The sequence below is a fragment of the Vigna unguiculata genome, chromosome 9 (genome assembly GCF_004118075.2).
Source record: "Vigna unguiculata cultivar IT97K-499-35 chromosome 9, ASM411807v1, whole genome shotgun sequence".
NCBI lineage: Eukaryota > Viridiplantae > Streptophyta > Magnoliopsida > Fabales > Fabaceae > Vigna > Vigna unguiculata.
Window position 1 is genome coordinate 34,016,694 of NC_040287.1, and position 13,850 is coordinate 34,030,543.

The 13,850-nt window shown below is 30.9% G+C and overlaps 1 protein-coding gene across 5 annotated transcripts; it reads right to left on the reverse strand.

Moving 5' to 3' along the window:
- Window positions 1-3,451: 3,451 nt before the first annotated feature.
- Window positions 3,452-9,540, reverse strand: LOC114164048. 5 transcript variants are annotated; one of them, XM_028048520.1, is made up of 3 exons: window positions 9,360-9,540; window positions 8,345-8,452; window positions 3,452-4,875 (listed from the first exon to the last, which is right to left on the reverse strand). In XM_028048520.1, exon 3 carries the CDS (start codon window positions 4,860-4,862, stop codon window positions 3,891-3,893), a length of 972 nt encoding a protein of 323 aa, XP_027904321.1. In that variant the 5' UTR covers window positions 4,863-4,875; window positions 8,345-8,452; window positions 9,360-9,540; the 3' UTR covers window positions 3,452-3,890. The 5 variants fall into 5 exon arrangements, with proteins under 5 accessions (XP_027904321.1, XP_027904322.1, XP_027904323.1 ...); XM_028048521.1 differs by having other exon boundaries at window positions 3,452-4,881; XM_028048522.1 differs by lacking the exon at window positions 8,345-8,452 and adding an exon at window positions 8,959-9,208.
- Window positions 9,541-13,850: the final 4,310 nt, after the last annotated feature.

The window sequence follows — 13,850 nt, forward strand, 5'->3', positions numbered from 1 at the left end:
AATAAAAAAATAATTGGGGAGTTGCGTATTACTTTGTACAATTTTTTAAACTTTGCTAATCAATATTTTTTCTATCATCCGCAATTCTTATGTACACAAACTTGATTACAAGTCATCCAAATAAACCCGTATAACTTGCACTAGGGGCTGCCTTGAAGAAAAAAATAGGTCAAATCAGATAGACAAAAAATTGGGCATAATAAACAAATAAGTGGGGAGCAACTTTTTTTTTCGTATAAAGTTTTAAAAGTTATTAATCAATTTTTTTTTATCATCCAATGGAATCTACCTCTTATGTACACGAATTTGATTATAAGTTACAAAAACAACCCTTATTTTTTCACTAGGTGTTGGCTTGATGAAAAAAATAGGCAAAATCATATCTCAATCTAAGAAGGGAACTTCATAGATATTACTCTTTGTACAATTTTTTTTTAAATATACTAATCAATCTTTTGTTTGTTATTCAATGAGAAATATTTCTTATGTATCATAAATTTTCTTAGAAGTCACAAAAACATCCATTGTTACTTACATTGAATCAATGATTTAAAAAAAAAAAAAATAGGCCAAACTTGATAGGTAAATAAAATGGATATAATAAAAAATATGTGAAGAGCTAGCTTTGTACAATTTTTTAAACTTTGCTAATCAATATTTTACTTATCATCCAAAAGATGTACTTCTTATGTACACAAACTTGATTACAAGTCACAAAAATCAACCCTTATAACTTACACTAGGTAGCTGCCTTGAAGAAAAAAATAAGTCAAACCAGATAGACAACAGAGTTGAGCATAATAAATAAATGAGTGGGGAGCAGCGTCTGGTAGCATCTGCTGGTGAGCCAGAGGTGTTAAAGGTCAGGTTGAGGGTTCGATTTCCACTGGCAACAACCCACCTAGTATGAATGGATGGAGAAGGGTAGTATGAATGGACGGAGAAGGGTGATGGGTTGGAACCCACCTAGTATGAATGGACGGAGAAGGGTGATGGAATGACTTGAAAAAAAATAGGCCAAACCAGATTCTTAAATAAGATGGAATAATAAAAAAATAAGTTGCTTGATGAAAAAAATAGGCAAAATCATATCTCAATATATAAAGATGGGCACAATAAAAAAATTAGTGAGGAACTGCCTATTACTTTGTACAATCTTTTAAACTTTGCTAATCAATATTCTTGGTCAAATCAGATAGACAAAAAAATTGGGCATAATAAACAAATGTGGAACAACGTATAATTCTTGGTACAAAGTTTTAAAAGTTATTAATCAATCTTTTTGTTATCATCCAATGGGATGTAATGTACCACGAATTTAATTATAAGTTACAAAGGCAACCCTTATTTTTTCATTATCAATCTTTTGTTTGTTTTGGAATGGGTAATATTTCTTATGTACCATGAATTTGCTTAAAAGTCACGGAAACAACCATTATTACTTGTATTGAATGAATGACTTGATATAATGTACATCTCATTGGATGATAAAAAAAAGATTATTTAGTAAATTTTAAAAAATTATACAAAAAATAATACACAACTCACCTTTTATTTCTTCTTTGTGCCTCACTTAATATAGGATAATAAAATATAGTCCTTCACTTAAATAACTTATTGACCGAGAACAATTACATACTAAAAAAATTTCAAGCACATTAGATGATTATATTATTTTAACATTTATTTATTTATTAGAAAAAAAAAGTTCCTAATAAAAAATAAACATGAGATAAATATTCAATCATCTTTCGAGTGTCATTTTATAATCATCTAATAATTCATACATAAGAAATGACTAGGCCATAAATAATAAAAAGCTAACTAGTAACAGTATTCTAGACTCTGCCTTATGTCAAAAAGGAAATTAATGAGAAAAAGACTAATATAGTTATAAAAAGGTATAAATACACATTTGGTATCCAAACTTTTTTGGAAAGTTTAATTTGGTACCCTAATTTTCTGAAGAGATTTAATTTGATCATCTCCATTAAGTTGGAGTTAACACCCTGTCCGTACAGGACACGTGTCAAGCCATGAAATTTTAATTTTTTTTTAATTTTTTTTCAAAAAACATAATTTTTTTAAAAAAAATTTCAAAAACTGTCACGTATCGGTTTATGGCAGTGTAATAGTTGTTTTCAATTTAGTACCCTAATTTAAATTTTTGGTCCAATTTAGTACCCAAATTTTTTAAAATGATCCAATTTCGTCATTTCCTATTTGAGACCAAATTAGTAACATGTATATATTGGTTGTAATTAAGCTTATCTACTAATTTGGTCTCAAATGGAAGATGACGAAATTGGATATTTTAAAAAATTGGGATACTAAATTGAACCAAAAATTTAAATTGGGGTACTAAATTGAAAACAACTATTACACTGTCACGTGTTATGATTGTAAGCTGCCACGTGACACGATGATACGTGGCAGTTTTTTAAATTTTTTGAAAAAAAATAATTTTTTTTTGAAAAAAAATAAAAAAAAATAAAAAAATTCATGGCTTGACACATGGTGTTAACTCCAACTTAACAGAAAGGACCAAATTGAATCTCTTTAGAAAATTTGGATACTAAATTGAACAAACCAAAAATTTGGGTATCAAATTGAACTTTCTGAAAAAATTTGGATACCAAATATATATTTATACCTTATAAAAATGTTCAATGAGAACGAACTTTTTACCAGAGAAAAACCTAATGGACTATTGTGAGAAAAAAAATGATAAAAAATGAGATGACGTTTGTCATTTAAGATAATTGTCCAAAACTTAGTCTCCTTCCATTTCCCAATTTCATTCCTATCTCCATTGCGTTAGGTCTACAAAATAAGAAACAAAAAAAAAAAAAAAGAAGCTTCTTTTCTAATTTTGACCCTTTAAACTTTAAAATCTTTACCCAAATAATAGCATAGTTAAAAATAGAAGAGATAAAATAGTGTCCTTATTTTATAAACTCTCAGTGTGTAATATATACACAATATGGTTCAGTGCCCTTTAAAATTTAAATAGACTGAAAGCATGTAGACCCAGTTCCAAAGATGTCAAGGACATTTTAGCCTATGAAAAGTATTTATCATCTTAAAATAAATTATCTTAATAGTTAAATTTTATTGTTATTATAGAATAAACCCAAATTAAAAGGTTTAACAATCACTAGACTAGACTCAAACTTTCCAATGACCCGTTAAATATGTGTAAAAATACTATATCCTACAAAATAACTATTTGGCGCATGAAGTGATATCCACTTTCTGATGCATATAGAAAACATAAACTTTTGTACTGGGTCCTAATCACTAATCAGTGAAGAGGTCCACCAAGGGCTTACCATTTTTCGGTAGTGGTCATTTCATACCGATGACGACCGTGAAATAACAGGTAAAAGAAAACCATAATTTCTATGCAGCCTCGTCTGAATCACTGCACACAATAGTGGGTCCAAGGACATGCAGAATGACATTCTATATCCCTAACACTATCAAAGACGATTTATTATACAGAAATTCATCCTGTACAGAAAGCAAATCACAATTGGAAGAATAAAGCATCAGTTCAAAATGAAATTATTTGGAGATCTTCTTTGCCTGACCGCATAAAAACCAATCCAACCTATGGGACCTAACAATCATAATGGCTGAATCTCCTACACCTAGAATTCAGAGAGGCAATGAGCACTCTATAATTGCCTTTTGTACAGTCTATTTTAAAAAATATATAAAGCAGGGAATGTCACGGTGCCATATCAATCTATAGATGAGATGAACTGCTATACTCTGCCAATTAAATTATAGATAGCTCTGGCATAGCAACAAAACCAGCCATGCCAAGATCACTTGCATACTATTTGCAGAAGTGCAGCTCTTTCCCTACAAGTTTGCCTTTGAACTTACCTTCTCGCAGTTGCTATCCTATGTCTCCGTCGTCTTCTAGACCTTCCTATCAGTATCCTGTGGAGTCTACGTCCAGACACAGCAGCAGAACCTGCAGATGCCACACTCTGAAAACCAAAGCGATCAACATCGAAAGAATCTCCAGCACGATCCTGATTATATCTAATGTTCGGCAAAAAGTGGCCAGTTCTCCCCAAGCCAATGGACCTAACTGAGAAAAAATCATCCTCTAGATATTCATCGTCTGAGTCATACTCATCACTATAAAAGGCATGGTCATTTGGCTCCAGCACATAATCCCCCAGTACCATAGCCCCTGGTGTTGAAGATAAAATTGTGCTAATAACATCATTTCGTTCTCTTTCACACTCAAACCTCTTCCATTTTTCTTCTTTTATTGGGTCCACTTCTCGGGGTCGTGCAAATGGATGCTTAGACTTAACATGTTTCCTAAGCTCCTTGTAATTCCCCACAAAAGAGCAGTCATCCTGCATGCAACTTCTTTTCTTGGCATTCAGAGACTTCCTTGCGGCTTCAACCACTGTCCAACCTTTCACCTGTCGGCGACAAAGGGGGCAAAGAAGCTCAGGAACTTCAGTGTTGTCTTTAGATTCACCTGCGCTTAAATCAAGATTTGAATTGTTTGCTTCTAACTGCAAACTTTGAACAGATGTTGCTTTAGTATATGCTTTTTTATATTGTTCAAAACAGTTTGAATAGCGATGACTTGTAGCACACATATAAGGGCGACAACCCTTGTCATAAGACGAACAAAGCAGGAGAATGGCATTGTGAGGGACCTCCATACATACAGAGCAGGTTGCATCTTCCCAATCTTTCTTCTCCGATGCTTTAGAAGAGCACTTCTTTACATTAACATCTTTCATATTTTTTCTTGCACAAGACAAAAGACATGGTGATGACTTCCGACCTTGAGACTTGTTCCGCAACTTACCAACTTTAGCCATTTACAAACTGAACCTGAAACTAATCAAGGAAAGACATCACTATAGGTCTTTTAGAATGGAGAGAAATTGTAGAATAATAAATTAAAATGTCAGTCATTCCAAATACAATCGTCAAATGTCTGAAGTACATATTTCACATTATACCATTTATGACATCGTAGAAATTTTTATAAAACCTAAAAATGTCTTTAGCAACAAACACAGGTAAAATGATCATAATGATTCAACCATTCTCGACAACTTTGGCAGTTACATCTAAGTCACAAATGGTAGGATAGTATTGAGTCCAGATTAAATAAAGGATGTTTAAATAACAAGTAGAAGCAGAAATTTAGGTCGTCCTTGCTCACCACAACTAGCACTAATCATGTGATTCATCTAGTGAATGTAATAGAGGGCATAAAAACACAGAACGTTCTATCATAAGCTCCTCACCACATTCTAACTTGAAGCACAATACACAACTAAGACAAAACAGCAAGCAAAGCTTCATTTTACAGAAAAATGAAATAAAATGATAACTACGAGGTAATGTGAAATAACACCTAATGAGTACAATCACTAGCTTGCAAAATTGTGTAACAAGCAGCACCACTACAAAAGACAACCAAAGGTGTGTAAAACCAACCGATCTTATATCATTCCCTATCACATATCATCAGATCGTCCTATGGAAATGGAATCTTAAACAAAACATACAATTAAAAGCTATATGATTGCCTTCACTCAATCTTTCTCAACTTGATTCATGTATTCACACTGCCAGACATCAGTCTTGATAACATTCGGTCTTATGGAAACGGAATCTTAAACAACACGTACAACAGAAAGCTATGTTATTGCTTTCACTCAATCCTTATCATCTTGATTCATGTATGCCAGACATCAGTCTTGATAACAGACAGTCATACGGAAATGGAATCTTAAACAACACATACAATAGAAAGCTATGTCATTGCTTTCACTCAATCTTTCTCATTTTGATTCATGTATCCACGCTGCCAGACATCAGTCTTGATCTACTATATTCATTTCCGTCGAGGATAGACACTGCAACCTTTATGACCCAAATTTCCTTCAGTTCAGTCACATCCTGATTTTATAGATCCAAGTTGCCATTTTTTTTTTGGATACACCAAATGAAGAACAATATAAAATGCATAAAAAAAGCTCTATAGAAATTAATAGAGAAAACTGTCATTGGTAGATACATCATTCATTAGAAAATGAATGATAGAAAATAACATAGTTAAAATAGCAATTTCACCTTAAATCGGGAAGAGTGGTAAAAATCGCATTTTGAATCAATGGATTTTACAAAATTATTATTCCATATTCTACAGCATTAAATTCATAAGTAATAACCCATTAAGTGGCAAGAAGCTTAACAAAAAAATTCCAAAACACATAAAGGTCAAGTACACATCAAAACCTTGCAAGGCAGAACATATTAAACACAACGAAAACAGAAATACTCTACTATTAGAATCTAGATGTCTGGTCCAGAAAACTTATCACATTATAATCACAAGGATCCACCAATACATACCTATTTTCAATTCCATCAACTTCATAATCCAAATAGAGGTTCAAACATATTAATAATGGTGGAAGACAAGCCCAGAACAGCAACAACTCAGATAACAGAGGAAGCAAACAGAGGAAGAACAGAGACCGGAAGAGTGGAGAGTGAACTTCATATGATGACTAGGGTTTCACCAAATCAAACAAATGAGCACACAGTGTTGGGTGTGTCACAAACAAGAAGAAATCGGGTTGGGAGAAAATTAGCCATAGGCAAAATAATAAAATTTATGGATTTTACTTGTTATGGCATTTAAATCAGGATGTCAGAGGGATTTACCTCAGTGAAGAATTTATCTATGATTTGAACTGCGGGGTGCAGTTAAAAAGGTAAAGCCGTGGGATTTGATGATTTAAATCCCAACTTTAACTACCATGAAAGAGAATCTACTTTTTTTCATCTCTTCTAAACCCATTTGCTTGTTTCTCAAGCTAACAAAAACTATATGAATAACCCCTACAGAAAGTTTATGCAGATTGCAATGTAAATCTTATAGATACAAAATTACTGGATACTTTATAACACTCTTCTTTATATTATCATTCTAAATATCCTTCATTTGCGACACTTGAGAACTATTTCAAAATGTCATTTAAAATGAGTAAGTAACAATACACATAATACATCTAATGCTCCTTCACATAAGAATAGGGTTTCCTTTTCAGAGATCGCAAACCGATTAAGATTTCCTAACTATAGTATCAGACTATGCATAACCAAGTAATGATTGTTTACTAGATGCTAATCATTCAGCAAAAAGGTCCAAAAAGGCTATGTGGATGGAAATTATTTTTAAGAAAATATCATCTATCAACGCAAGCATGTATGACTACTCTCTAATAATGCCAAAGACTTGAAATATAAAAGAACATCATGAATTGTGAATGTGGACCAATCATGAAAAAAACGAGGACAAAATGGATTACGAGTTCTGACATGAATACTAAATATTTAACCTATGAAAAAGATATAATGCAAATCCCTGTGGTCATAGAGATAGAAATAGTCAGATCAAGTAAAGGCATTGCCAAACCAAAGCCTGGGCCTATTAGTTTGTTACAATTCTTTTTTTAAGCCTTGGCCTGTTCTATTTAACCTGTTAGTTCGCCAAAATGTTTGTTTTTTCATTTCCACCAAACCAAACAACGCACATTTTTCAACATCACTTGATTTCTTCTCACATCCATGTCTTTCTCTTTTCTTTCCTCGTGAACAGCCAAGCTCTTTGATAACCACCCACAAAAGCTAGTCATTAAAAAGAGAAAAAAATTCAAATACCTCCACCAAGCAGACAACTCAATGCAGGACTTAGGCAACCCTTGATGGCAAAGTCCCCATCATAGCACCACCCTTAAAGTGGACGTCTCAAAAACTTTCACTAAATTTTGCTTCATGACATTACACTTAACTTTCTCGTTGGCCAAAACCCTCCATAACCCTTTCAAAAAAGGTCGATAACTAACTCTAATGCCAATCGATAAGCACCCAACTTTGAAGGCTAGTAGTTAACAGCAGAGAATCAAACACTTCGATATTCCACTAAGCATCCCATGCTACTCAACTCCCAATCACCGCTACGGAACTTACCATGAAACAGTCAAATATAAACTAGTAATTCTAACACTAAAACAAGGAAATCAATCAATCCAATCCAAAGCATATCAAATGACAATCAATAGAATAAAAATATACTCAACTCAACAAGTTTTATTGTTGACCTTGTTGAGTTGTCAAAATAATCTGGCATGCAGTCTTAAAACAAGTACAACATACAAAACATTGAAAAAGGCCAACTTTGATGACAACTTTTTTATTTCCAAAAACATCAACAAAGGTCTAATATACTCAAGAGAATTCAGTATCATCCATTAATACCATAAGTTCTGTCCTGTCATACCTCTTATAGGGTCTTACAAAGAAGCGAGGAAATAAGGTAGTTCCACTTGGCATGAAACAACCAACCTCTTGATTTGTTGGATTTTGAAGTCTCTCTTGATGGACAGAACTATTAAAATATCATCACATTTAAGTAAGCAAAAGATAGGTAGATACTGCATACATCTCAATGTAGTACTAGATAGCAAGCATTTAAAAACACATAAGCCACGTGTTCTCTGTAACTGTGTAACTGCAACACAACCACAACTTATAACATTTCTCGCAAATCTTAATATCAGGAATCCTCAATAATATCACATCCCACAGATGCACAGACACTAGTAATCCACCATTTTCACAGTGAAAGGGAAAAATAGAACATCCATATTCTTTTCTAACAGCACATCATCATCAAGACAATATGAGACCAAACTCAATGTCTAAGAAAGAATACACTAGCAATGTCGGTTAATAAGTTAACACTACATTGTTCTGGAGACAAACAATGCACCGCAGGCACATATGACAACAACAACCTGGTGGAAATGTACAGGACGTGCCATCAGTAAAAGAACCGAAACGAAATTATCCAAATTCCAAAAGAACAGTTCATACTATGTTTAATCCCATTACCTTACCGGTAGAGTCTATGTTTTCAAAAACACATCCATGGGCGAAAATCTAGATTACAACATGGAAACAAACAATTATGTCACTGTTGCTAAATGCGGAACTAAAATGAAAGGAGAAAGGTATAAGGAAAGGTTCAATATCTTAACACATTCGCGAAATTCAAGATCGTGGATCTAGTCTAGGCAGCATGCGGAAATGGAATCCTGAGGTGTAATTCATAAATCGAGGCCTCGCGCCAAAAGAAAAGGTTCTAAAAGCCCGTAAGATGCAGAAACATGGTCAAGATTGCAAAAAAAAAATAGAGAAAATAAAGAAAAAAAGATAAATGGAGGCATCTAATATCAGGAGAAGAGACAGTGGGAAAAACCCTCGCCAGAGAACGATTTGGAAGAAATGAGTACCTGGAACCGGAATTCTCCAAGAAACGGTTTGAGAGGCGTAGTTTTGTTGAAACAGTGGAAATGAAGGGAATCAGAGGGAGTGTTCCGATCTTCGCGCTCACGCTCCCCAAAATCCGATTATAAAAAAAAAAAAAAAAGCTGGCAGAGGTGACGTGTGCTGGTACTGCAACACTTAACCTACACAACACTAGTTTCTTCTCACTTTTTCACCTTTTATAACTTCATCAAAATGAAAAGAGAAACGCTGCGTTTTGTGGGCTCATGAGCCTAGTTAACATGTTGTCCACTGCATCAGGCCCCATCTACCTTTCCACAAAAGCCCATTCATTCACTCTTTATTTGGTGTGGTTGTTCTCACATGAACTACATTAATAAAAAACAAGTGCTTGTTTTTTCAGTTTAGTTAGTTGTGATAATTGGAGTAAAAAACATCAAATTCTATACCATAAACACATAAGAAAAATTGGCAGGACTTTTATGATACTTTGTGAAAATAAGTAACTTGTGATTCATACTAAGTTGTGATTACATAATAATGTAAAAATTAATAATTATTTCTATGTTTAAATTAAACTCTTTATTCTTTATGTACAAATATGTACAACGAGTAAAAGATTCCATCTACAGAAAACAAAAAATAAAATAATTCATTGATAGGTTTTTCTTTGTTCATTTTATTTATTTAGTTATTTTATCATAAAATTATTATAAGAAGAGTTAAACTTACAACTTCTCTTATTTTATTTTATTTTCAATTCCACCAAATTAGTAGAAGGAAAATTAAACTCATAATATCTTCCGGCACTTTCAACTTTTGCTATTAAACAATTTTTATATTCACCTTTTTTTATTTCCTAGTTAGTGTTTATGAAATTTAAAAGATAATTTATTATAGTTATTATTATATTGCAATTAATTTTGATTAGATTATAAATTAGCTATTAACTTACCAATTAGTTTAATTGATATAAAAGTGTTTGATAAGATATTTAAAGTAACTCATTTTAATAGATAGAAACTATTTTTAAAAACTTATAACTTGTATTTTATTTTATTTACCTTTGTCATTATCTTTTATAGTTTAATATATTCTATTGCTAATCTTAATTCACCTCATGATAATAAAAAATAAAAAATAATTATTCTAATTATCATTAAAATAAAAAATGATATTAAAATTATAAAAAAAATATTCTTAAATAATAATTATAGAAACGCATTTATAATTATAAATAATTAATAAAATATTTTCTTTTTTGAGAGATAATTAGTTATTACTTTTTATTATTTGTTAAGTTTTTTTTAATTTTTTATGTGGTTCAAATTAAAAATATATATATTATACAGTGAATAACATCTGTTTGATTTTTAAATTTTTATGTAATTCAAATTAAAAAATATATATTATTATTTATTAAAATAACTAATATTTGATTAATTCATTATATACAAAATTTACAGACAATAAAAATAAAAAAAAATGTAACAGTAATTTAAATTAACAAATATAAATTTAATTTTTATAAAAAATGGAAATATATATTGAAACTCATTCAATCGATTAGTTTAGACAAAAAAATTATTCAGATCGAAAAACACATAGAATTTTAAAAAATAAATATTAATATAAATTAAATTTACGTAATAATATTTATTTACAATAAAATATTTGTGTAATAAAATTTACATAGTTGTATTTTTTATATTGTTTTATATTTATCAATTAGTTTTATCAAATACTTTTATCTTGTATTTGGACGAGAAATTTCAACAATTTCAAGAGATTAAAATATATTATATTTGAATTCTTTTTGAATTCTTTTTATTTTTTAAATAGTTTGTTTGGATAGAGTAATTAAAATGTCTTATATTTCAATCTTTTTATTTGGATAAAGAATTTAGTTTTTATTTCAAGGCAAACTCAACTTTAATATTGAGCCCGTACTGAGTTAGATCAACCTTCGACCTGGGATAACTCGCCTATACTTTTGGTCTGAGTCAACTCACGAAATTCAAACTGGGCTGATTAGGCCTAGCCTCCGGCCTAAGTCGACTCGACTTGACCTATAGCTCAGATCGATTCAGTTCGTCCTTCAGCCTAAGTTAACTCATTTTGACTTTCACTCGGGACAGACTTGGTTTGACTTCAGTCCAGACTGACTCGGCTCAACTTCGACCTAGCCGACTCGGCTCAACTTCAGTACGGCCAACTCGGCTCGTCCATAAGCCTAGACCGAATCGGCTCGACCTTCAATCTGAGCCAACTCGACTCGACTTCAGCCCGAGCCAACTTAACTGGAGTTCGACATGGATCAACTTGGTTCGACCTTCAACTTGGGATGTTTCACACTCAACTTTCGATCTAGGCCAACTCGAACTCGAGTCAACCTTCGTCTCAGACCAACTCGACTCAATCTTCACGAGTGGAATAATATTGAAGTGAAAAGTTGTGGAATATCAATTTTTTTTTTATTTTTATGGATATTTGATATTCTTCTATTTTATTAATTTGAAATAGCATACAAAATTCCTTACATTTAAATTTATTTCTAATTACTTTAACCAAACAAATATTTTAATATAAAGAATTTTAAATTTTTTAAATAACTGAATTACTAAACAAACGAGTAGCTTATCAATTCATAACTTATAGATGGGAGCTTATCAATTCTATTTTATATTAATTATATATATATATATATATATATATATATATATTTGTCTTTATTTTTTTTTTAATTGCTCAAGTGTTGGGTGGGTGGTTACGAAAATATTTTTTTCATGTCAAAAGGAAGAACATAAATATATTTTTTTTGTGATTTGAATTATATATACATTAGTGTGAGGTGTAAAAACAATACTCGTTTTTGTGGTTTTTGAATTGAGGTTTTGAGTTTGTTTTGTAGAATTTGGAATTCACCTTGACAATGTTCGAATGTGACTTTCAAGATCGTTAGTTACAAATATTAAAGTGAGTAAATTTAATTAACTTATCGAGTTAAAAATAAGTTAAATTAATTTTGTTAATCAAAAGTTTTGTAACCAGGTTTGACCATTATTGTTCATTTAAATCTATTTTATTCTCTCCAATTATGCTATATATGTATTATAGTACTATGATCTAATCCACCTATTATTATTTCACATATTTATTGTAAATTAGTCATAATAAGAAAGTGATATTATAAATATAGAAAGTGAAAATCAAAATAACAATTTATACAATTGAATCAATAAATAAGTTTGGCATTAAAATCATTCAAACATTACTGAACAAAAGTTTAGTCTTAAAAACTAGTTAATTATTGGTGTGTGTAATTAAAAGTAGTAAGCTGTTACGATAAAACAATATAAAGAATTGTTATTTGTAAGTTATAAGTCAATTCATGTTGAAAGTAACTTGAACTCATTTAAGCCACTAGTTAACTGAAATAAATTTAAATTGATTCACATCTAAAAAAAAACAATCTTGACACATCTCTTGTACGTCTCTTCCTTGTAAAGTTTGAGGTTGTTGGTAATTGAGGATGTGTCCATATTGTAGATTGATGAAACTGAAAGATAGTTTGATTTATTATCAAAACCATTATAGTTAACAAAATATTTTGATAGAACCTAGACTCCAAATATTTTACCTAAATTTAGTCAAGTAGTTTAAAAGGGGAAGCTCCCAAATCTACAAGCGAAGTGGTGGATAGGAATGAAAAAAAAAAAAGTAATACACTGATAAATATGAAAAAAAACGTGAATAAAAATCTACATACAAATAACAATTTGACACCTAAGCCAATAAAATAACAAGAAAACAGAAGCATGATGTAAGTTATAGAAGCGAATAAAAGTTCAAGTAAAACTTTGAGCGAATATGTTATTATATATAGGCATTCATATTTTTGATTTTAAGGTCAATGATATAAACATGATTTAATAATTATCATTTGCTAGATTTATTATGATTATATTATAGTAGATATTTGATAGAAAATATTGTTATTAAATTTGATCTTTTATATGATTACGAATAATAAGGAAAACGAGGCAAAGAATGAAACTCATGCGACAAGAAAAGTAACTGTATCAAACAAGAAGTCGTTGTTGAAGGTGAGAGAAAATGAGGACATAAAAGGAATAGAAGATGGGTAGAGGAAGGAGTGAACCTTGACAACGTTTTTCCACTACTAGATTTTCCATGTCATGAAATCCTTCTTCCCCTCTTATAGTTTTTCCTTCTATTTATGTTTTGTAACTTTTATGAAATACTAGAATAACGATTGTTTTGTCACTCACTTGATGTAATATAATAGTCTGTTCCTGATCTGGTTTTCTTTTTTTATATAATTACTGATTTGGTATTATAATTTTTTGAGTTTGTTCAATTTGGTATCCGAATTTTTGAAATATTCAATTTGATATCCAAATTTTATAAAGGATTCATTTCAGTATCTTCCATTAAATACTAGTTAACATCGTTTATGTTGTGTTGAGATGATA